This window comes from Hyla sarda, chromosome 1 (assembly GCF_029499605.1).
Source record: "Hyla sarda isolate aHylSar1 chromosome 1, aHylSar1.hap1, whole genome shotgun sequence".
Taxonomy (NCBI): Eukaryota; Metazoa; Chordata; class Amphibia; order Anura; family Hylidae; genus Hyla; species Hyla sarda.
Window position 1 is genome coordinate 614,373,277 of NC_079189.1, and position 26,015 is coordinate 614,399,291.

The 26,015-nt window shown below is 46.2% G+C and overlaps 2 protein-coding genes across 2 annotated transcripts in view; both read left to right on the top strand.

The window, feature by feature from the left end:
- LOC130308348 (uncharacterized) overlaps nt 1–26,015 on the top strand; it is a 145,197-nt gene that overhangs the window by 114,258 nt on the left and 4,924 nt on the right. Inside the window, 4 exon segments of the mRNA XM_056552245.1 lie at nt 15,357–15,362; nt 18,073–18,199; nt 18,283–18,347; nt 18,511–19,084. Of these exon segments, the coding sequence (XP_056408220.1) occupies nt 15,357–15,362; nt 18,073–18,199; nt 18,283–18,347; nt 18,511–19,084 (772 nt within the window).
- Nucleotides 14,834–26,015, top strand: part of LOC130298204 (oocyte zinc finger protein XlCOF7.1-like) — a 177,118-nt gene continuing 165,936 nt past the window's right edge. The window contains exon 1 of the mRNA XM_056551122.1: nt 14,834–14,914. The gene's annotated coding sequence lies outside the window, so the exon portion shown is untranslated. The remainder of the gene's footprint in view (nt 14,915–26,015) is intronic.

Sequence of the window (26,015 nt, forward strand, 5' to 3'; positions counted from 1 at the left end):
AGTCCACTTAACTCTGTCCATTTTGCCCTAGATAAAGCGAAACACGCTCTGGGTGATGGCCCTGCAAAAGGTGGCAAGAGGGGCCCATGCCTGTGCGGTGTACTGTAGCACAGGCAAACTTCACTCCGCAGGACAAGTGTTTTGCCCTCAATGGACAGCTGTCTGGTACTCCAAATTGCGATCTTTGAGTTCATCTCAGCCAGTTGGTCTTGGCAGGATTTGAGGGCCACGCCTTCCTTCCCGAACCAGAAGTGGACTTGGATGAGGAGGTAGAGAAACTGGGTCCCAAGGAGGAGGAGGATTTAGCGATGGAAGGGATAGGGGACGAAGACCTTTCATAAGGTGACACTGATGATGACGGAGATCAAGTCCAACCTTGCCAGTATGGGATGGAGGCTGAACAAGCTGGACCTCACAAAAGCTGGTACAGATGGCTAGCTGCATGTTTTCTTGCATGCGGGGTTACAGGCATATTGTGAGCTTAAAGGAAAGAAATGAATACATGATAGCCACACTCTTAGAAAAACTTATGTTAACTAAAATTAATCAGTCAAAGATCAGTGATAAATTTAAATCTTCTGTGCAAATTGCCACTGATTAGACAGTACTACCACCATTCCTGCTGTATGCTGGCTACTACTAAAAACACCAGTCCACCACCTCTTGCTGTATGCTGGCTAATGCCAGCTTGCCACTTCCTGCTGTCTGCCGACTACTACTAGTAACATCAGTCCACCACCTCCTGCTGTACGCTGGGACTTATAATACAAGACCTAATATTTTGTAGCTACTCTCAAAAAGGGATCATTTTTAGAATGCATGAAATAATCCATGCAATCTTCTTGGCTTGGCAGACTAAACAGCTGTTGCTACTCCCAAAAAGGGATACTTTTTGGAATGCTTGAAAAAGCCACTGCATCTTGCAATACCTCGATGTGCATTTTAACACCGGCAGGAACCGTCCGACAACCATATAAATCTGCCGCTGTATTTTAGTGTGAATAAGCCTCAAAAATCCCCAGTAAAAAAGCTATTATTTTCCTTGGGTTACCGCATGTCACCATAACTGAGCCTTAAAACCACTTATAAACTACTTGAATACATTCCTAGCAGTGTTATACAGGGCTTCAGAGCAGTTAGACAGTGTTATAAATGTGTTTACGGGGTTATTTTATTGCCAAATTGAACCATCAATTTTTAAAAAGTTTATCAAAACTTAACATTTTTAAATGTTCGCTCAACACTAATGAAACACAAGTTTCTATGTGTGTTCTGAGCTGGTGTGAGATTGAGCTAAAAAAAAATTAAAAGTCACAATTTATAGATCCCCGACCACTGGAAAAAGCCGACCGTGTCGCACTTCATACATAGGGTTTTATTTTATAAGTCTAAAGGCAAAAAATTGTGCCATTCATCCACTGCACATAATGGGCCTCATTTACTAAGAGTGTCGGGTTTTTACTGGTAGGAAAAGTTGTTTTAGACTTGCAGGATTCCTCTTCATTTACTATGGGGAAAAGTCTGGAAAATTTTCTGACCAGCTTTTTCTAGGTGGAAATTTCCAGCCATTTATCCACAGGACGTTCTGTGAATTCAATAGTAAATCGGTCGGGTTGTGAAACCACGCCCCCTTTTGGGCTGGTCATGCCCCCTTTGCAACAGACCATGTACCTTTTTGGCTTTTCACAGTGCAATGTCGGGTTTGTTGTATTTTTTAGGCGCACACTGTCGCAGACACTCTGCGCCAACATAACCCGACAAAAACTGGTTGGCTTCAGCTTAGTAAATGAGGCCCAATGTTGTGATTTTTCACCACCAAAATAACATGATGATAATCCCCCCCATTATGATGTAGAAAGGAGCCAAAAAACTATGTGATAATAAGTGGCTTCATATCACCAATAGCTTTATTAAATAAAAGTCAGTTTTTGCATAATCATTCATATTTTCTTAAATGCACAAATTTGCCAGTTTCTGACAGGGTATGTAAACTTTTCAGCACAACTGTGGAACATACAGATTACAAGATATTTTATCACATACATCTCAACTACATGTACATTACACATATACAGCTCTACTGTGTACACATACAGCTCAACTACATGTACATTACACATATACAGCTCTACTGTGTACACATACAGCTCAGCTACATGTACATTACACATATACAGCTCTACTGTGTACACATACAGCTCAGCTACATGTACATTACACATATACAGCTCTACTGTGTGCACATACAGCTCAGCTACATGCACATTACACATATACAGCTCTACTGTGTACACATACAGCTCAGCTACATGTACATTACACATATACAGCTCTACTGTGTACACATACAGCTCAGCTACATGTACATTACACATATACAGCTCTACTGTGTACACATACAGCTCAGCTACATGTACATTACATATATACAGCACTACTGTGTACACATACAGCTCAGCTACATGCACATTACATATATACAGCTCTACTGTGTACACATACAGCTCAGCTACATGTACATTACACATATACAGCACTACTGTGTACACATACAGCTCAGCTACATGTACATTACACATATACAGCTCTACTGTGTACACATACAGCTCAGCTACATGTACATTACACATATACAGCACTACTGTGTACACATACAGCTCAGCTACATGTACATTACACATATACAGCTCTACTGTGTACACAAGACTATGGGAGATTCTAGCTGCCTGGTCTCAGCACCTTAAACCCTTTACCCAACCATCCCCTCACCATTAAAGACAGACACATATTTATGGTGCAAAAAGGCCACAGCAGCCCAATTTTATTTCCAACAATTAAAACATTGCAACTTTTATAAATAACTCTGTATGAACATCATACAACAATGAACTTGAACAACCCCATTTGAAACATAAATAAATATAGAAGAGGACCCAGAGGCACCATCCACACCAGTTTCCAAATCCATCCATTAACTTCCTGGGGCATCCTACTTTTGGGAGCACCCCCTTCAGTATCCTCTCTGGGCCCTCCTTGCCACAGAGGCCGTGCCACCAGTGCGTGTACCTCCACGCCCCCTTTTACCTTCCAAATTACCTTTTGCCGTACAGTGATGCCTCTAGGTCCTTCTCCTGCCCCTTCCACAAAGCAGGCGGGTGACCCCTTACCCGACTACGTTCCGCCACACAGACACTGCGCGACCTACCGCCTCCTTGATCTCCAGCAACCAGAGATCCATCCCGAACACATTAAGGTGTACCCCGTCCAGGTCCATGAGTTCGGGCTTCCCCTTCTCCAGCTCCCTGTGGCGAACCACAATACCTCCATTACGGGCAACAAACTGACCAATTGCCCTGTTCACTTTCGCCCTAGCCCTGTTAAACCCAGCCACTGACCTAGCCCTCCTCCACTTCTTCCTCGGCACCATGTCCAACCAAATCACTATTAGCCCCGGCATTGCCGACCACAACCGAAGCAGATCAAGCTTCATGTCCCTCAACAACACCCTCGAAGAGTGAAAACCCAACTCGTTACCCCCCAAGGTGCACCACCACAATGCCAGGATCCCTATCCATCCTAGCATAATAGTGTATGCAAGGCAACAGCTCCAGCCACCTCATGCCACCTTGCCCCAATCACCGTACCTTCACCTCCTCCCGAGGAAATCCCAGTTGCCGACCAGTAGGCCGAACAGCAGCACGTGACTCCCCCCGTGGACACATAAGAGTGCCCCACGATCCAGACTAAGCATTTCACCGAACCTGAAAGAAAGAAAAACAGATACCAGCCACAGAACAAACAGTACAATCACAACAAATGAGGCCGTACATACAGTTTAAAGCGATCAAAATCCCATCTCCGAATGCGCTTAATCAATTCAGGCCCCAACCCCCACCGAGACGCCTCGGTCGCAGCGCCAATCCTAAAGGAATGAAAGCTGTATTCCTCCGCCCCATGGCCAGCTTCCCGCAAGCACTTGCGGAAGACCGCCGTGAACTGGAAGTGGGACAAAAAACCCCCATCAGCATGCACTAAAAGAGGACCCAAACCCGTCGGACGCACAGACAAGAATTCCCGGTAGCAAGTAGGGGTGTGAATCGCCAAGAATTTGGCGATTCAATTCGAATCGCGGTACCAGTGTGGCGATTCGATATATCCCGATATATCGCGATACCGTCTAGGTGACGATACATCACGATATATCCCGATTCTGTCTAAAAAACAATGTCTTTTACACTTTTATTAAAACTTTATTTTAATTTTATTTTTTTATACACTTTATTAGTCTTTTAGGAATCATTAGATTCCTCAGACAGATGAATAGAGTTCTATTGAACTCCATTTATCTGCGATCCATTGATAGAGCCTGGTCCAGCCAGGATCTATCAATGACAGAGCCACGGAGAGCAGGGAAGCAGAGGTAAGCCCTCCGGCTACCTCCACAGTGGATCGCCCGCCCGCGATCGCGCTGCGGGGGGGGGGGGGGGAACGACGATCTAGCTCACCAGGGAGCATACACATGTCCCTTTAGACACCGCTGTCAGCTTTGACAGCGGCGATATAAAGGGTTAATAGCCAGCCGCGGCATGCTGGCTATTAGCGGCGGCCCCCGGCTACTGAGAACAGCCGGGGGCTGCAGAGTACGGAGCGGGCACGAGTCGGGAGCCCGCTCCATACACACTGCAGAGCACCGCATGCTGGCTATTAGCGGCGGCCCCCGGATACTGAAATCAGCCCGGGGCCGCAGAGTATGGAGCGGGCACGAGTCGGAGCCCGCTCCGTACACCCAGAGCGCCGCCGCGTCAGATCCGGCTGACAAAATGTGGAACTTGTATCTCCTGATGCCCGGGACATGCTGTTCCGGCGATCAGGAGATACAAATTCCACATCACTAAAAGAATCGATTCAAAAATATTTTGAATCGATTCAGTATCGGCAAGTGAAAAATCGCGATAATCGCGGGAATCGATTTTTTCTTACATCCCTAGTAGCAAGCCACCGGGCACACCCCCGAGCCTTCCAACAAAGCCAACCTTACCACTTTCCCCTTGCCCACCTGATCTGTCTTGGAACAGCGCAGCAGACATTCCAAAACCCCATCCACCAGTCGGGTGTCCACAAAAAGCAGCCCCCCAGACCGAGTTTTACTGGGAGCCACCAGCTCCGAAATCCGAAACGCTCCAAAACACGCCAGGGCGAAAGCCAACTTAAACAAAAGAACTTCATAACCGAAGTACCCACCCCTTCCAAACGCCACCCCAACTCCACTAACAATGAAAAGGACACCAGCTTCCTGGTATCCCTATGGACGGTCCCCTTCCGAAAACCCTTAATCACCTGCCGAACCAGAAAGCATTTCGTAACATCTGGAAGCCCTTTCGCCTTAAACCAAAAGGCAAGGGCCGACAGCCGACGGCCCAGCCCAGAAGGGGATATCCCCTCACAAAATGCCCTGCCCACATAAAAAAAAGAACAGCCGCTTCCCATTCCGAATCAGCCGCCCCCAAACCCAAACGCTCAACCAACGCCTCCCAATCCACCCACCAGCGATGGTACACCGCCCAAGTATCCCCACTCACAGACCGGCTGACCAGACCGATGGCCAACGCTACACCAGATTCCACAGCCAGTCGGGACAGGTGACCGACCCCATCGCAGCCTCCGGCGCCAACTCTCGAAAACGCTCCCACTGAAAATGAGAGAGGGCATCAGCGACATCATTAGCAACCCCAGGGACATGCACAGCGACAAAGTGCGAATTCAGCTCAGGCCCCTTCAGCACTAGCCTATGCAGCAAACTAACCACTGGTGGCGAATTTGCCATCTGACCATTAATGGCTTGGACCACCCCCATATTGTCTCAGTGGAAACACACCTTCTTGCCTCGTAATAAATCACCCCAAATCTCCATTGCGAGAATAATGGGAAACAGTTCCAATAACGGCAAATTCCTCATCAGCCCGGACGTCTTCCAAGCCTCAGGCCAAGAACCTGTGCACCATTGACCCCCCAAGTAAGCTCCAAACCCGCAACTACCAGCAGCGTCTGTAAAGAGATCCAGGTCCCCATTAGAAACCGGCTTGTCCATGATGAGCGACCGGCCATTATAACGGCTTAAAAAGTCGCTCCAAATACCCAAATCCTCCCGCAATTCTGCGGAAAGGCGAATTAAATGGTGTGGCCGCACCACCCCAGCTGTAGCCGCCGCCAAACGGTGGCAGAACACCTTCCCCATAGGCATTATCCAAAAGGCAAAGTTCAACCTCCCCAAGAGCACCTGAACCTCTCGCAACCTCAACTTCTGCACCCGGTGCCCATGCTCAAGCACCAGCCGCAGCTCCCCAAGCTTGTCCGCAGGCAACCTGCATTCCATCGCCACAGTGTCTATAACTATCCCTAAAAACTTAACAACCGTCGCGGGCCACTCCGTCTTATCGGGGGCCAGCGGAACCCCAAACAAAGCAGCCACCCGCTCCATGGCTTGCAGCAAGAAAGCACAAACCAGGGATCCTGCAGGACCGATAAACAAGAAGTCGTCCAGGTAATGCAGCACTGAATTAACCCAGGATTCCCGCTTAACTACCCACTCCAAAAACGAACTGAAGTGCTCAAAATAGGAGCAGGAAACAGAACACCCCATTGGGAGGCAAAGGTCAACAAAATATTTCCCCTCTAAACAGCAACCCAACAGGTAAAAACTATCCGGATGAACCGGAAGAAGGCGGAAAGCGGCCTCAATGTCCGTCTTTGCCGGCAACGCCCCCGTATCGTAGAGCGGCATCAAACGACGTATACGACATGGCGCAAAGAGCCGGATGAATCCCATCATTTACTGACCCGCCCGTTGAATGGGAGAGGTGGTGGATGAGCCTAAACTTATTGGGTTCCTTTTTAGGCACCAGCCCCAATGGTGAAACCCGCAAGTCAGGCAATGGCGGGGAATCAAAGGGCCCTGCCATGCGGCCCAACCGCACCTCCTTAAACAATTTCTCCGCAACCAACCCTGGACAGAGACGGCTACCAGCGTCGCCCCTCTTGAAGTCAGCATCGCCGGTCTTCCCGCCACCCTTCCAGAAACATCGCGACAGGTAGTGGGCCCCCCCACACCCGGAACACTCATGCCGAAAACGGCACTCCGTCCCAAATTTACAGTTCCCTTCATTAAACTGCCAGCACACCCCATTTGTGCCAACCCCGGACCTAACGGGGCCTGACCCCCCGCTGCCCTCTCGAAAGGACTGCTGACCCGTACGCGGAGCGGCCATAAGCCGCATCCACAAACCAATGTCCTTGTGATCCCACCGCAAAGAGGAGCGCACTGCCATCCTCTGCCGAAATTGTTCGTCATATCGTAGCCAGGTGGTCCCGCCATACGTACGATATGCCTCCCCAATAGTATCCATGTAGCAGAAAAGGCCAGAACAATGTTCTGGCGCTTTTTCACCCACAACGCTGGCCAGGATAGCGAACGCCTGCAGTCAATTAGTAATAGAGCGCGGAATGAAGCGATACCACCTCCGTTCCTCCTCTTCTTCCTTAAGCCTCTTCTTGCCCTCATCTAACCTAATCTTATCCAGATTAAATTTTTCCAAGGGGAGAAGGGAGAAAATCTCCACATACTCCCCCTTCCAAATTTTTTACCGCACTTCCGCCTTAAGATGCGCCCCTAACGGGCCCTCATAACAGACATATACCTCTCCCCTCGCTCGGTCAGCCAAACGCACGTCCCCGCCAGCCCCAGATGCAGGCAACACCTCCGACGACCCCTCAGCTGGAGCGCCCGCGGGGGCTGCACTGCTCGACACTTCGGCCCCCACAACCCCCGCAGAAGGCAACACGTTCACCCTAGCCTCCCTCACCGGATCCATCCCTCCCGCTGAGCCCACACTGGGCTGGCCACTCGCCAGGGCCGGGCCCTGCGCTACACTACCAGCCCCCCAGACTGACGCAGGCGACCCCCCAGCCCCCCGCCTGACACTAACGCCTGCAACCTGCTAAGCAACAGTTGAATACCTGACAACCCACCACCCGCAACCCCCGGCCCAAAGGAGAAGGTGGATGACTCACCGGACCCAGCCGTCGGAGGACCACCGGTCGTATCTCCCCGTCCCAGAAGATCTGCGCCGATCCAAAGAAGGTGCAGAGGCCGCCAAGCCCGCAGAAGCAGCTGGAACATTCATTGAAGACACAGGCCTGAAAGAGGACGAATCCCGGGACACCTGTGAAGGAGGGGGCTGCGGCCCACCCCACCCACCGTCCTGTAGGAACGGAGTCCCTGCGGTCGCAGAGGCCGACTCCTCTTCGCCCAATTCCAGCAGGATCTCGTCATCACTGATGTCACTGGGAGCAGGGGCCTCAAACCCCCCTGTCCGGGGAACCGATCATCTTCCGGTAGGTAAGTGGCCTCGCCGTCCTCCTCTCCCCCAGACCCGGCCGGGTCCGTAGCCACCGCAGCCTGAAGGCCACCTAGGCCTGAAGAGGCCTGCCTCCCTTCCTGGGGAGCGGACGTAGCAGCCACGCTGCTGGCAGTAGTGCTCAGGCCCCGCCCCTCTACAGCAGCAGGGTACTGAACCCGGGCCGCCTCTTGCTCCATGTTGCTCCAAGAGCCAGCAGGGACATCGTGCTGGGCTCTCTGTACCGCCGTGCCCGCACGACCGCTGGCAGCCCCCCCGGAGCTGCCCCCCCCCCCCCGACCCGCTACAATGGGAAGCAGAGGGACCCAGCCGAGGACTTACCCTGCGGCGGCGAGCATGCGGCGATGTCGCAGGAGAAAGCCTCACTGGCGGGCGGGAGCACCGACCGCTAGAACGGGCCCCCGACCCGCCAGCCGGCCGCAGCACCCCCTGGGAAAGGGACAAAAACTGTTCCTCCAACCACCTGGGTCCGCGCCTCAGAGCCTCCTCTCGCATCCTCCTCAGCACCTCTTCCACCAGGGACGCCCTCTCAGGTAGGAGCGCAGGGGCCATCTTCTTCTCCATCGCCGCACCAACTGCCTCGTTCTCTTCTCGGGCTTGACTTTCTTGTCTGCTCCTCCCCCCAGCCTATCCCTGCTCCTCTTCTAATCTCCCCCTTAACCCCTTCACTGCCTACCATCATCCCCCTGTCATGTGCCCCTGCGGTCCAATGCTTTCCCCTCCAGGGCTTACTTACAGCTCAGCTACATGCACATTACACACAGCTCTACTGTACACATACAGCTCAGCTACATGCACATTACACATATACAGCTCTACTGTGTACACATACAGCTCAGCTACATGTACATTACACATATACAGCTCTACTGTGTACACATACAGCTCAGCTACATGTACATTACACATATACAGCTCTACTGTGTACACATGCAGCTCAGCTACATGTACATTACACATATACAGCTCTACTGTGTACACATACAGCTCAGCTACATGTACATTACACATATACAGCTCTACTGTGTACACATACAGCTCAGCTACATGCACATATACAGCTCTACTGTGTACACATACAGCTCAGCTACATGCACATTACACACATACAGCTAAGCTACATGTACATTACACATATACAGCTCTACTGTGTACACATACAGCTCCTCTACAAGTACATTACACATATACAGCTCTACTGTGTACACATACAGCTCCTCTACATGTACATTACACACATTCAGCTCTACTGTGTACACATACAGCTCCTCTACATGTACATTACACACATTCAGCTCTACTGTGTACACATAAAGCTCAGCTACATGTACATTACACATATACAGCTCTACTGTGTACACATACAGCTCAGCTACATGCACATTACACTTATACAGCTCTACTGTGTACACATACAGCTCAGCTACATGCACATTACACATATATAGCTCTACTGTGTACACATACAGCTCAGCTACATGTACATTACACATATACAGCTCTACTGTGTACACATACAGCTCAGCTACATGTACATTACACATATACAGCTCTACTGTGTACACATACAGCTCAGCTACATGTACATTACACATATACAGCTCTACTGCGTACACATACAGCTCAGCTACATGTACATTACACATATACAGCTCTACTGTGTACACATACAGCTCAGCTACATGCACATTACACATACAGCTCTACTGTGTACACATACAGCTCAGCTACATGTACAGTACACATATACAGTTCTACTGTGTACACATACAGCTCAGCTACATGTACATTACACATATACAGCTCTACTGTGTACACATACAGCTCAGCTACATGTACATTACACATATACAGCTCTACTGTGTACACATACAGCTCAGCTACATGTACATTACACATATACAGCTCTACTGTGTACACATACAGCTCAGCTACATGTACATTACACACATAGAGCTCAGCTACATGCACATTACACATATACAGCTCTACTGTGTACACATACAGCTCAGCTACATGTACATTACACACATTCAGCTCTACTGTGTACACATACAGCTCCTCTACATGTACATTACACACATTCAGCTCTACTGTGTACACATAAAGCTCAGCTACATGTACATTACACATATACAGCTCTACTGTGTACACATACAGCTCAGCTACATGCACATTACACTTATACAGCTCTACTGTGTACACATACAGCTCAGCTACATGCACATTACACATATATAGCTCTACTGTGTACACATACAGCTCCTCTACATGTACATTACACACATTCAGCTCTACTGTGTACACATACAGCTCCTCTACAAGTACATTACACATATACAGCTCTACTGTGTACACATACAGCTCCTCTACATGTACATTACACACATTCAGCTCTACTGTGTACACATACAGCTCCTCTACATGTACATTACACACATTCAGCTCTACTGTGTACACATAAAGCTCAGCTACATGTACATTACACATATACAGCTCTACTGTGTACACATACAGCTCAGCTACATGCACATTACACTTATACAGCTCTACTGTGTACACATACAGCTCAGCTACATGCACATTACACATATATAGCTCTACTGTGTACACATACAGCTCAGCTACATGTACATTACACATATACAGCTCTACTGTGTACACATACAGCTCAGCTACATGTACATTACACATATACAGCTCTACTGTGTACACATACAGCTCAGCTACATGTACATTACACATATACAGCTCTACTGCGTACACATACAGCTCAGCTACATGTACATTACACATATACAGCTCTACTGTGTACACATACAGCTCAGCTACATGCACATTACACATACAGCTCTACTGTGTACACATACAGCTCAGCTACATGTACAGTACACATATACAGTTCTACTGTGTACACATACAGCTCAGCTACATGTACATTACACATATACAGCTCTACTGTGTACACATACAGCTCAGCTACATGTACATTACACATATACAGCTCTACTGTGTACACATACAGCTCAGCTACATGTACATTACACATATACAGCTCTACTGTGTACACATACAGCTCAGCTACATGTACATTACACACATAGAGCTCAGCTACATGCACATTACACATATACAGCTCTACTGTGTACACATACAGCTCAGCTACATGCACATTACACATATACAGCTCTACTGTGTACACATACAGCTCAGCTACATGCACATATACAGCTCTACTGTGTACACATACAGCTCAGCTACATGTACATTACACAAATACAGCTCAGCTACATGTACATTACACATATACAGCTCTACTGTGTACACATACAGCACAGCTACATGTACATTACACATATACAGCTCTACTGTGTACACATACAGCTCAGCTACATGTACATTACACATATACAGCTCTACTGTGTACACATACAGCTCAGCTACATGTACATTACACAAATACAGCTCAGCTACATGCACATTACACATATACAGCTCTACTGTGTACACATACAGCTCAGCTACATGCACATTACACATATACAGCTCTACTGTGTACACATACAGCTCAGCTACATGCACATATACAGCTCTACTGTGTACACATACAGCTCAGCTACATGAACATTACACATATACAGCTCTACTGTGTACACATACAGCTCAGCTACATGTACATTACACATATACAGCTCTACTGTGTACACATACAGCTCAGCTACATGTACATTACACATATACAGCTCTACTGTGTACACATACAGCTCAGCTACATGTACATTACACATATACAGCTCTACTGTGTACACATACAGCTCAGTTACATGTACATTACACATATACAGCTCTACTGTGTACACATACAGCTCAGCTGCATGTACATTACACATATACAGCTCTACTGTGTACACATACAGCTCAGCTACATGTACATTACATATATACAGCTCTACTGTGTACACATACAGCTCAGCTACATGTACATTACACATATACAGCTCTACTGTGTACACATACAGCTCAGCTACATGCACATTACACATATACAGCTCTACTGTGTACACATACAGCTCAGCTACATGCACATTACACATATACAGCATTACTGTGTACACATACAGCTCAGCTACATGCACATTACATATATACAGCTCTACTGTGTACACATACAGCTCAGCTACATGCACATTACACATATACAGCTCTACTGTGTACACATACAGCTCAACTACATGCACATTACACATATACAGCTCTACTGTGTACACATACAGCTCAGCTACATGTACATGTACATTACACATATACAGCTCTACTGTGTACACATACAGCTCAGCTACATGTACATTACACATATACAGCTCTACTGTGTACACATACAGCTCAGCTACATGCACATTACACATATACAACTCTACTGTGTACACATACAGCTCAGCTACATGTACATTACACATATACAGCTCTACTGTGTACACATACAGCTCAGCTACATGTACATTACACATATACAGCTCTACTGTGTACACACATACAGCACAGCTACATGTACATTACACATATACAGCTCTACTGTGTACACATACAGCTCAGCTACATGCACATTACACATATACAGCTCTACTGTGTACACATACAGCTCAGCTACATGTACATTACACATATACAGCTCTACTGTGTACACATACAGCTCAGCTACATGTACATTACACATATACAGCACTACTGTGTACACATACAGCTCAGCTACATGTACATTACACATATACAGCTCTACTGTGTACACATACAGCTCAGCTACATGTACATTACACATATACAGCTCTACTGTGTACGCATACAGCTCAGCTACATGCACATTACACATATACAGCTCTACTGTGTACACATACAGCTCAGCTACATGTACATTACACATATACAGCTCTACTGTGTACACATACAGCTCAGCTACATGTACATTACACATATACAGCTCTACTGTGTACACATACAGCTCAGCTACATGCACATTACACATATACAGCTCTACTGTGTACACATACAGCTCAGCTACATGTACATTACACATATACAGCTCTACTGTGTACACATACAGCTCAGCTACATGTACATTACACATATACAGCTCTACTGTGTACACATACAGCTCAGCTACATGTACATTACACATATACAGCTCTACTGTGTACACATACAGCTCAGCTACATGTACATTACACATATACAGCTCTACTGTGTACACATACAGCTCAGCTACATGTACATTACACATATACAGCTCTACTGTGTACACATACAGCTCAGCTACATGTACATTACACATATACAGCTCTACTGTGTACACATACAGCTCAGCTACATGTACATTACACATATACAGCTCTACTGTGTACACATACAGCTCAGCTACATGTACATTACACATATACAGCTCTACTGTGTACACACAGCTCAGCTACATGGACATTACACATATACAGCTCTACTGTGTACACATACAGCTCAGCTACATGCACATTACACATATACAGCTCTACTGTGTACACATACAGCTCAGCTACATGTACATTACACATTTACAGCTCTACTGTGTACACATACAGCTCAGCTACATGCACATTACACATATACAGCTCTACTGTGTACACATACAGCTCAGCTACATGCACATTACACATATACAGCTCTACTGTGTACACATACAGCTCAGCTACATGCACATTACACATATACAGCTCTACTGTGTACACATACAGCTCAGCTACATGCACATTACACATATACAGCTCTACTGTGTACACATACAGCTCAGCTACATGCACATTACACATATACAGCACTACTGTGTACACATACAGCTCAGCTACATGTACATTACACATATACAGCTCTACTGTGTACACATACAGCTCAGCTACATGTACATTACACATATACAGCTCTACTGTGTACACATACAGCTCAGCTACATGTACATTACACATATACAGCTCTACTGTGTACACATACAGCTCAGCTACATGTACATTACACATATACAGCTCTACTGTGTACACATACAGCTCAGCTACATGTACATTACACATATACAGCTCTACTGTGTACACATACAGCTCAGCTACATGTACATTACACATATACAGCTCTACTGTGTACACATACAGCTCAGCTACATGCACATTACACATATACAGCTCTACTGTGTACACATACAGCTCAGCTACATGCACATTACACACAGCTCTGCTGCAGACATATATAACACACACATACACAGCTCTGCACCACGCACATCACACACACACAGCTCTGCTGCATACACATAACTTCAGCTCATCCAGCAGCGATCACAACCAGCACAGCAGAGTCCTGCATACACTGAGCAGATGAGCCTAGAGCAGCAGCCCCTGATCATGTGACTCCTCTTCCTCCATGTGACTGATCACATGACGGTGACATCATCGCAGGTCCTGTACACGGCTCCTCTACAGATACAGGTAGGTGTGTGCGGTCGGTGTCAGATCAGGATTATTGGGGATCTTTATTATTAACCCTTAAGGACACGGTGTATATTTACAGTCTGCACCCACTACAGGAATTTGAAGCGATCTCAAGGGCCATAAGCAGCCAAGACTCACCCCCAATAATTAGTCATTAGCATTAACCCTCTAGAGCCTGTGATCAAAGTAATCTCTGGGTGTCAATCAGCTGAGAGGACCCCATAGACGTGACTGCTGGGACATTATACAGTAATGGAGGGGTCTGGTGATGACTGGAGAGGTGACCCTGCTGGGACATTATACAGTAATGGAGGGGTCTGGTGATGACTGGAGAGGTGACACTGCTGGGACATTATACAGTAATGGAGGGGTCTGGTGCTGACTGGAGAGGTGACACTGCTGGGACATTATACAGTAATGGAGGGGTCTGGTGCTGACTGGAGAGGTTACACTGCTGGGACATTATACAGTAATGGAGGGGTCTGGTGATGACTGGAGAGGTGACACTGCTGGGACATTATACAGTAATGGAGGGGTCTGGTGATGACTGGAGAGGTGACCCTGCTGGGACATTATACAGTAATGGAGGGGTCTGGTGATGACTGGAGAGGTGACACTGCTGGGAATGCTGGGACATTATACAGTAATGGAGGGGTCTGGTGATGACTGGAGAGGTGACACTGCTGGGACATTATACAGTAATGGAGGGGTCTGGTGATGACTGGAGAGGTGACCCTGCTGGGACATTATACAGTAATGGAGGGGTCTGGTGATGACTGGAGAGGTGACACTGCTGGGAATGCTGGGACATTATACAGTAATGGAGGGGTCTGGTGCTGACTGGAGAGGTGACACTGCTGGGACATTATACAGTAATGGAGGGGTCTGGTGATGACTAGAGAGGTGACACTGCTGGGACATTATACAGTAATGGAGGGGTCTGGTGATGACTGGAGAGGTGACACTGCTGGGACATTATACAGTAATGGAGGGGTCTGGTGATGACTGGAGAGGTGACACTGCTGGGACATTATACAGTAATGGAGGGGTCTGGTGATGACTGGAGAGGTGACACTGCTGGGACATTATACAGTAATGGAGGGGTCGGGTGATGACTGGAGAGGTGACACTGCTGGGACATTATACAGTAATGGAGGAGTCTGGTGATGTCTGGAGAGGTGACACTGCTGGGACATTATACAGTAATGGAGGGGTCTGGTGATGACTGGAGAGGTGACACTGCTGGGACATTATACAGTAATGGAGGGGTCTGGTGATGACTGGAGAGGTGACACTGCTGGGACATTATACAGTAATGGAGGGGTCTGGTGATGACTGGAGAGGTGACACTGCTGGGACATTATACAGTAATGGAGGGGTCTGGTGATGACTGGAGAGGTGACACTGCTGGGAATGCTGGGACATTATACAGTAATGGAGGGGTCTGGTGATGACTGGAGAGGTGACACTGCTGGGACATTATACAGTAATGGAGGGGTCTGGTGATGTCTGGAGAGGTGACACTGCTGGGAATGCTGGGACATTATACAGTAATGGAGGGGTCTGGTGATGACTGGAGAGGTGACACTGCTGGGACATTATACAGTAATGGAGGGGTCTGGTGATGACTGGAGAGGTGACACTGCTGGGACATTATACAGTAATGGAGGGGTCTGGTGATGACTGGAGAGGTGACACTGCTGGGACATTATACAGTAATGGAGGGGTCTGGTGATGACTGGAGAGGTGACACTGCTGGGACATTATACAGTAATGGAGGGGTCTGGTGATGACTGGAGAGGTGACACTGCTGGGACATTATACAGTAATGGAGGGGTCTGGTGATGACTGGAGAGGTGACACTGCTGGGACATTATACAGTAATGGAGGGGTCTGGTGATGACTGGAGAGGTGACACTGCTGGGACATTATACAGTAATGGAGGGGTCTGGTGATGACTGGAGAGGTGACACTGCTGGGACATAATACAGTAATGGAGGGGTCTGGTGATGTCTGGAGAGGTGACACTGCTGGGACATTATACAGTAATGGAGGGGTCTGGTGATGACTGGAGAGGTGACACTGCTGGGACATTATACAGTAATGGAGGAGTCTGGTGATGTCTGGAGAGGTGACACTGCTGGGACATTATACAGTAATGGAGGGGTCTGGTGATGACTGGAGAGGTGACACTGCTGGGACATTATACAGTAATGGAGGGGTCTGGTGATGACTGGAGAGGTGACACTGCTGGGACATTATACAGTAATGGAGGGGTCTGGTGATGACTGGAGAGGTGACACTGCTGGGAATGCTGGGACATTATACAGTAATGGAGGGGTCTGGTGATGACTGGAGAGGTGACACTGCTGGGACATTATACAGTAATGGAGGGGTCTGGTGATGACTGGAGAGGTGACACTGCTGGGACATTATACAGTAATGGAGGGGTCTGGTGATGACTGGAGAGGTGACACTGCTGGGACATTATACAGTAATGGAGGGGTCTGGTGATGACTGGAGAGGTGACACTGCTGGGACATTATACAGTAATGGAGGGGTCTGGTGATGACTTGAGAGGTGACACTGCTGGGACATTATACAGTAATGGAGGGGTCTGGTGATGACTGGAGAGGTGACACTGCTGGGACATTATACAGTAATGGAGGGATCTGGTGATGACTGGAGAGGTGACACTGCTGGGACATTATACAGTAATGGAGGGGTCTGGTGATGACTGGAGAGGTGACACTGCTCGGACATTATACAGTAATGGAGGGGTCTGGTGATGACTGGAGAGGTGACTGCTGGGACATTATACAGTAATGGAGGGGTCTGGTGATGACTGGAGAGGTGACACTGCTGGGACATTATACAGTAATGGAGGGGTCTGGTGATGACTGGAGAGGTGACACTGCTGGGAGATTATACAGTAATGGAGGGGTCTGGTGATGACTGGAGAGGTGACACTGCTGGGACATTATACAGTAATGGAGGGGTCTGGTGATGACTGGAGAGGTGACACTGCTGGGACATTATACAGTAATGGAGGGGTCTGGTGATGACTGGAGAGGTGACACTGCTGGGAATGCTGGGACATTATACAGTAACACCACTGGAGGGGTCGGGGTGATGACTGTATCATTATGTGTCAGGTTCCTATAAGGTGTCAGGACGTGGCGGTCTATTTCTCCATGGAGGAGTGGGAGTATGTAGAAGGACACAAGGATCAGTACAAGGATCAGGTGATGATGGAGGATCAGCAGCCCCTCACATCACCAGGTAATAGACATGACTATATACACACGTCCTCTCATTATTTGTAAGTAAAGAATGAATTCAGTCTCTGTATGTGTTCCCTACAGTCAGATCCAGTAAGAGAACAGCACCAGAGAGGTGTCCCCGTCCTCTTCTCCCACAGGATGATCAGGTAGATGGAGATATTCCCTATGATCTGTAGAAGGGCTGTGAAGCTCTTGTGGTCAGTCCCCTCACCCTCCATGACTCCTCATCTCCTGCTCATCTATAACATCACACGTTACTTCTCTTACTGTCTGATGACTTTATCAATATTTCTTCCACTTATCACTCAGGGTGAAGATATGAACAATATTAATGCTCCAGAGACAGTTTTGAGCAGTGATGAGCAGTATAAGGAGGACATTTCTACAGGGAAAGATATGATCTATATTAATGCTACAGATATGAAGGAAGAAGAAGAGACAGATGTGAGCGGTGATGAGCAGTATAAGGAGGACATTCCTACAGGGAAGGATCTGAACAATATTAATGCTAATGACATAAAGGAAGAAGAAGAGACAGATGTGAGCGGTGATGAGCAGTATAAGGAGGACTTTCTTACAGGGAAAGATCTGAACAATATTAATGCTACAGACATAAAGAAAGAAGAAGAGACAGATGTGAGCAGTGATGAGCAGTATAAAGAGGACATTCCTACAGGGAAAGATCTGATCTATATTAATACTGCATACATAGAGGAAAAAGAAGAAAAGACAGATGTGAGCAGTGATGAGCATGATAAGGAGGACATTCCTACAGGGAAAGAACTGATCTATAGTAATGCTACAAACATAAAGGAGGAAGAAAAGACAGATGTGAGCAGTGATGAGCAGTATAAGGAGGACATTCTTACAGGTAACTGCCCAGGTGAGTAATAGCCACTAAATACAGAGAAGAGTCACAGATTCTATTTGATCACTGGCTGCAGTAATTTCTTGGACAAGTAGTGGTGTAACTAGAGTTCTTTGGGCTTCAAGGCAAATTTTAGATCACCGGCCCTGTGTGCTCATACTATAGTTGGTTCCCCCTTATATGCCCCCACACTATTATTGTGTCTGCAGACTATTCTGCATCTTCTGGAGAATTTAAATATGCACATACTACTTAAAGGGGTAGTCCAGTGGTGAAAAACGTATCCCCTATCCTAAGGATAGGGGATAAGTTTGAGATCTCGGGGAGGGGGGGGGGGGGTCCGACCTCTGGTGCCCCCTGCGATCTCTCTGTACGGGGGCCAGGCTCTCCGGCCAGATAGCCGGTGTCGACCTCCGCACGAAGCGGAGGCCGACACGCCCCCTCAATACATCTCTATGGCAGAGAGATTGCCGAAGGCAGCGCTTCGGCTCTGCCATAGAGATGTATTGAGGGGGCGACCGCTGGGGCCCCCTGCGATCTCCTGTACGGAGCCCCGACAGCCCGCAGGAAGGGGGCGTGTCGACCTCTGCACGAAGCGGCGGCTGACACGCCCCCTCAATACATCTCTATGGCAGAGCCGAAGCGCTCAAACTTAGGATAGGGGATACATTGTTCACCACTGGGTTCACCACTGGACTACTCCTTTAATGTACTACTTAAATAAAATATAATTGATATGGCTAGTTTTACTTAAAATATTTATTAAACTATTAATTGAAAGTCACGTCTGTAGCAGGGTCCTTACCTTAGACGAGATACATATATATGAATTAGCAATAAATGATGAGAGTAAAAGATGACAAAAATCATGATAAAAATCAAGGACTTTTTGTCATCTATTTTTACTCTCATAATGTATTTATGTATGTATCTCATCTGTGTATGTATCTCATCTGTGGTAAGGACCCTGCTACAGACATGACTTTCAATTAACATGAGAATACATGCCCCTCCCCCCAAAAAAGTTTGAAACACCCCCCTTTTCCTAATTTTTAAATAAATTAATGTAATAATAAAAAATAATAATATGTGGTACCACCCGCGTGCGTAAAGGTCCGAACTCTTAAAATATAATGTTAGCTAAACCGCACGGTCGATGGCGTACACGTAAAAAAAATACCAAAGTCCAAAATTGTGAATTTTTGTTCACTTCATATACCATAAAAATATTAATAAAAAGCGATCAAAAAATCCTATCAAAACAAAAATGATACCGATAAAAACTAGATACCAAGACGCTAAAAATTTGCCCTTATACCGCCCCGTACATGGAAAAATAAAAAAAGTTATAGGTGTTAGAAGATGCCAATTTTAAACATACAAATTTTGGTGCAAAAGTGCACTGCGTAGAAACAGAAGCCCTAAAAATTAGCAAAATGGTGTTTAGTTTTTTTCCATTTCACCCCACACATAATTTTTTTTTTTGTGTTGTCGCACATTATGTTATAAAATAATTAATGCCATTACAAAGTACAATTGGTGATGCAAAAAACAAGCCCTTTTTATGGATCTGTTGAACGCGATATGATTTTTAGAAGGTGAGGAGGAAAAAATGAAAGTGCAAAAACGAAAATTGTTTTGTGTCCTTAAGGTGAAAATGGGCTGCGTCCTTAAGGGGTTAAAGGGGTATTCCGGCCAAAAACATCTTATCCTCTATCAAAAGGATAGGGGATATGATGTCTGATCGCGGGGGGCCCGCCGTTGGGACCCCCCCGCGATCTCCCTACAGCAACCAGCATTCTATGCGTAGCTACGTCTGAAGTTTCGGAAACCTCCGGGCTTCCGAGATGCCACGCCACACCCCATCTATTCATGTCTATGGGAGGGGGCATAACTGCCGCAACGCCCTTTCCCATAGACAAGAATAGAGGGGGCGTGGCGTGACGTCACGTCCCGGTCTCGGAAGCCCGGAGGTTTTCGAAACTTCAGACGCAGCTACACATAGAGTTGCTGTAGGGAGATCTCAGGGGGTCCCAGCGGCGGGCCCCCCGCGATCAGACATCTTATCCCCTATCCTTTCGATAGGGGATAAGATGTTTTTGGCTGGAATACCCTTTAAGCACACAATCCGCCTGTCACTGCGCATACAAGAAAGCATCCAGCTAGCCATCCTCACCATCTTTTGTAAGGGCCCAGCCTGTTCCGCCTCTGTATCATACTGCCAAGGTTAGTCATGGTACTTGTCATCATCAGTGCTGCCTTGCAAAGGGTCCTGGTCTCCTATCCCTTTATGACAGTCCATAATCCTCCTCCTCAGTTCCCATTTTCTGTACCTCCGCATCCAAGCCCCCCTTCTCTAAAAGGGTGCTTCATTGGGGAAAAAAAAAATTCATATCAACTGGTTTCAGAAAGTAAAACCAGTAAAAATCTTAATCCTTCCAGTACTTAGCTGTTGTATGCTCCACAAGAATTGTGTAGTTCGACCACAGTGCTCTCTGCTGACACGTCTGTCCATGTTTGAAACTGGTCAGAGCAGAAGAAGTTTGCTATGGGATTTGCATCTCCTCTGGTCAGTTCCTGACATGGACAGAGGTGTCAGTAGAGAGCACTGTGGTCAGACTGAATAGAACAACTCAGCTTCCTCTTTAGTATACAGCAGATACTGGAAGGATTAATATAAGGAAGGGGTTAATGTGTGTTTTTTAAACTTTTATTTACCTTTTTTTTTTTTTTTTTTTTTTTTTAACACTTTATTAGTCCCTTAGGGGACTTTTAGGAGGAATCATTTGATTCCTCATACAGATCAATGGAGTTCCATAGAACTCAATTGATCTGTGTTCTCTGTGCTCACTTGGTTGAGCCTAGTCCAGCCAGGCTTGATCAAATAAAGAGCCGCAGCAAGCACAGAAGCAGAGGTGATCCCTCCGGCCACCAGGGAGTGTTCAAAGGTCCCTTTTAGATGTCGCTTTCAGCTTTGACAGCAGCGATCTAAATGGTTAATAGCCGGCCGCGGCGATTGCCGCATGTTGGTTATTAACAGCAGACCCCAGCTACAAAAATCAGCTGGGGGCCGAGCCAGTATGGCGCGGGCTTGAGTCGGGAGCCTGCGCCATACACTGTTAACAGCCTAAGGACGTGTATACACTTCCTTGGTCGTTAACAGGTTAAGAAGAACATCTGTACTGCTGGCAGCCAGGGGGGAACTCTCCTCCATCTCTACTTCTTCAATAATCACCTTTAGTGTGTGCTCTAAAAGAACTATCAGCAGCATTATGTCTATAATTCTGTTGTTCTCCTTGCTGACAAACCTGGCAGCTTCCTTGAAAGGTCTGAGAACACGACAGGTGTTCCTGTTTAGCTGCCAATCCCTGACATGAAAGTCACACTGGCTGGAAAAATTGCCATTCTGCTGCATTAGGAAGTCTGTCACCGCTTTGCGTTGCTGGTACAGGCAGCCAAATATGTGTAATGTTGAGTTCCACTGTGTTGGAACATTGCAAATCAGGCCTTGTTGAGGTAGACCGTTTTTGCGCTGTAGGTGAAGTAAGGCATGTTTAAAAGCATAGGAATGGCTGAACAGCCATCACGCCCCCTCCCATAGACATGAATGGAGGGGGCGTGGCGTGACGTCACGTCCCCAGTTCCGAAAACCCGGAGGTTTCCGAAACCGGAGATTCAGCACCCGCATAGAATGCGGGTACTGCAGGGAGATCGCGGGGTCTCTGCAGCGGGCCCCCCATGATCAGACATCTTATCCCCTATCCTTTGGATAGGGGATAAAAGGTTTTTGCCCGGAATACCCCTTTAAGTCTTTTCTAGGCCTCTGTCGCTGCCGAGACTCTACTATTGATGCAGCCTGTCAATGGTAGCATCTACCAACAGAGCAAAGATCTAATGGATCAATCCAATACATATGTACTGCATTCATCTCTATGAGCAATGAAATGATTACTTTAGGGCTGCAGTTAAGGCTGCTTTCACACTATAAAGTTGTTACTTTAAAAGATCCATTATAAACGTCCGTTAGAAAAACCATGTTAACCCCTTAAGGACCAGGCCATTTTACACCTTAGGACCAGAGCGTTTTTTGAACATCTGACCACTGTCACTTTAAACATTAATAACTCTGGGATGCTTTTAGTTATCATTCTGACTCCGAGATTGTTTTTTCGTGACATATTCTACATTAACATAGTGGTAAATTTTTGTGGTAACTTGCATCCTTTCTTGGTAAAAAATCCCCAAATTTGATGAAAAAATAGAAAATTTAGCATTTTTCTAACTTTGAAGCTCTCTGCTTGTAAGGAAAATGGGTATTCCAAATAATTTTTTTTTTATTCACATTTCCAATATGTCTACTTTATGTTTGCATCATAAAATTGACGAGTTTTTTCTCTATTGGAAGACACCAGAGGGTTTCAAAGTTCAGCAGCAATTTTCCAATTTTTCACAAAACTTTCAAACTCACTTTTTTAGGGACCAGTTCAGGTTTGAAGTGGATTTGAAGGGTCTTCATATTAGAAATACCCCACAAATGACCCCATTATAAAAACTGCACCCCCCAAAGTATTCAAAATGGCATTCAGTCAGCGTTTTAACCCTTTAGGTGTTTCACAGGAATAGCAGCAAAATGAAGGAGAAAATTCACAATCTTCATTTTTTACACTTGCATGTTCTTGTAGACCCAATTTTGCATTTTTACAAGGGGTAAAAGGAGAAAATGTATACTTATATTTGTAGCCCAATTTCTCTCGAGTAAGCACATACCTCATATGTCTATGCAAAGTCTTCGGTGGGCACAGTAGAGGGCTCAGAAGCGAAGGAGCGACAAGGGGATTTTGGAGAGTACGTTTTTCTGAAATGGTTTTTGGCGGGCATGTTGCATTTAAGAAGCCCCTATGGTGCCATAACAGCAAAAAAAAAAAAAAAAAAAGGCATACCATTTTGGAAACTAGACCCCTTGAGGAATGTAACAAGGAATTAAGTGAGCTTTAATACCCCACAGGTGTTTCACAACTTCTGCATATGTAAAAAAAAATTAAAAAAAATTCACTAAAATGTGTGTTTCCCCCCAAATTTCACTTTTTTGCAAGGGTTAATAGCGGAAAATACCCCCCAAAATTTGTAACCCCATCTCTTTTGAGTATGGAGGTACCCCATAAGTTGACCTGAAGTGCACTACGGGGAACTACAATGCTCAGAAGAGAAGGAGTCATATTTGGCTTTTTGAGAGCAAATTTTGGTCGGGGGACATGTTGCATTTAGGAAGCCCCTATGGTGCCAGAACAGCAAAAAAAAACACATGGCATACCATTTTGGAAACTAGACCCCTTGAAGAATGTAACAAGGAAAAAAGTGAGCCTTAATACCCCACAGGAGTTTCACGACTTTTGCATATGTAAAAAAAAAAATAATAATAATTTCACTAAAATGTGTGTTTCCCCCCCAAATTTCACTTTTTTGCAAGGGTTAATAGCGGAAAATACCCCCCAAAATTTGTAACCCCATCTCTTTTGAGTATGGAGGTACCCCATAAGTTGACCTGAAGTGCACTACGGGGAACTACAATGCTCAGAAGAGAAGGAGTCATATTTGGCTTTTTGAGAGCAAATTTTGGTCGGGGGGCATGTCGCATTTAGGAAGCCCCTATGGTGCCAGAACAGCAAAAAAAAACTCACATGGCATACCATTTTGGAAACTAGACCCCTTGAGAAACGTAACAAGGAACAAAGTGAGCCTTAATACCCCACAGCGGTTTCACGACTTTTGCATATGTAAAAAAAAATGTGTGGACGTCAAGTGCCCTGCGGTCGAACTACAATGCTCAGAAGAGGAGGAGCGCCATTGAGCTTTTGAAAAGTGAATTTGTTTGGAATGGTAGTTAGGAATTACATTTTTCATTTTCACGGACCACTTTTCCAAAAATCTGTCAGAAACCTGTGGGGCGTAAATGCTCACTGTACCCCTTACATTACGTGAGGGGTGTAGTTTCCAAAATGGGGTCACATGTTGGGGGGTCCATTGTTCTGGCACTATGGGGGCTTTGTAAACACACGTGGCCTTCAATTCCGGACACATTTTCTCTTCAAAATCCCAATGGCGCTCCCTCTCTTCTGAGCATTGTAGTTTGCCCGCCGAGCACTTTACATCCACATTTGGGGTATTTTCTTACTCAGAAGAAATGGGGTTACAAATTTTGGGGGGCTTTTTTAATATTTTCCCTTGTGAAAATGAAAAATTTAGGGTAACCAGCATTTTAGTGAAAAAAAATATTTTTTTTCATTTCCCATACAACTTTAACGAAAATTTGTCAAACACCTGTGGGGTGTTAAGGCTCACTATACCCCTTGTTACATTCCATGAGGGGTGTAGTTTCCAAAATGGGGTCACATGTCGGTATTTATTGTTTTTCGTTTATGTCAGAACCGCTGTAAAATTAGCCACCCCTGTGCAAATCACCAATTTAGGCCTCAAATGTACATAGTGCTCTCTCACTCTTGAGCCTTGTTGTGCGTCCGCAGATCATTTTACGCCCACATCTGGGGTATTTCCATACTCAGGAGAAATTGCGTTACAAATTTTGGGGGTCTTTTTTTCCTTTTACCTCTTGTGAAAATAAAAAGTAAAGGGCAACACCAGCATGTTAGTGTAAAAATTTTTTTTTTTACACTAACAGGCTGGTGTAGACCCCAACTTTTCCTTTTCATAAGGGGTAAAAGGAGAAAAAGCCCCCCAAAATTTGTAGTGTAATTTCTCCCGAGTACGGAGATACCCCATATGTGGCCCTAAACTGTTGCCTTGAAATACGACAGGGCTCCGAAGTGAGAAAGCGCCATGCGCATTTGAGGACTAAATTAGGGATTGCATAGGGGTGGACATAGGGGTATTCTACGCCAGTGATTCCCAAACAGGGTGCTTCCAGCTGTTGCTAAACTCCCAGCATGCC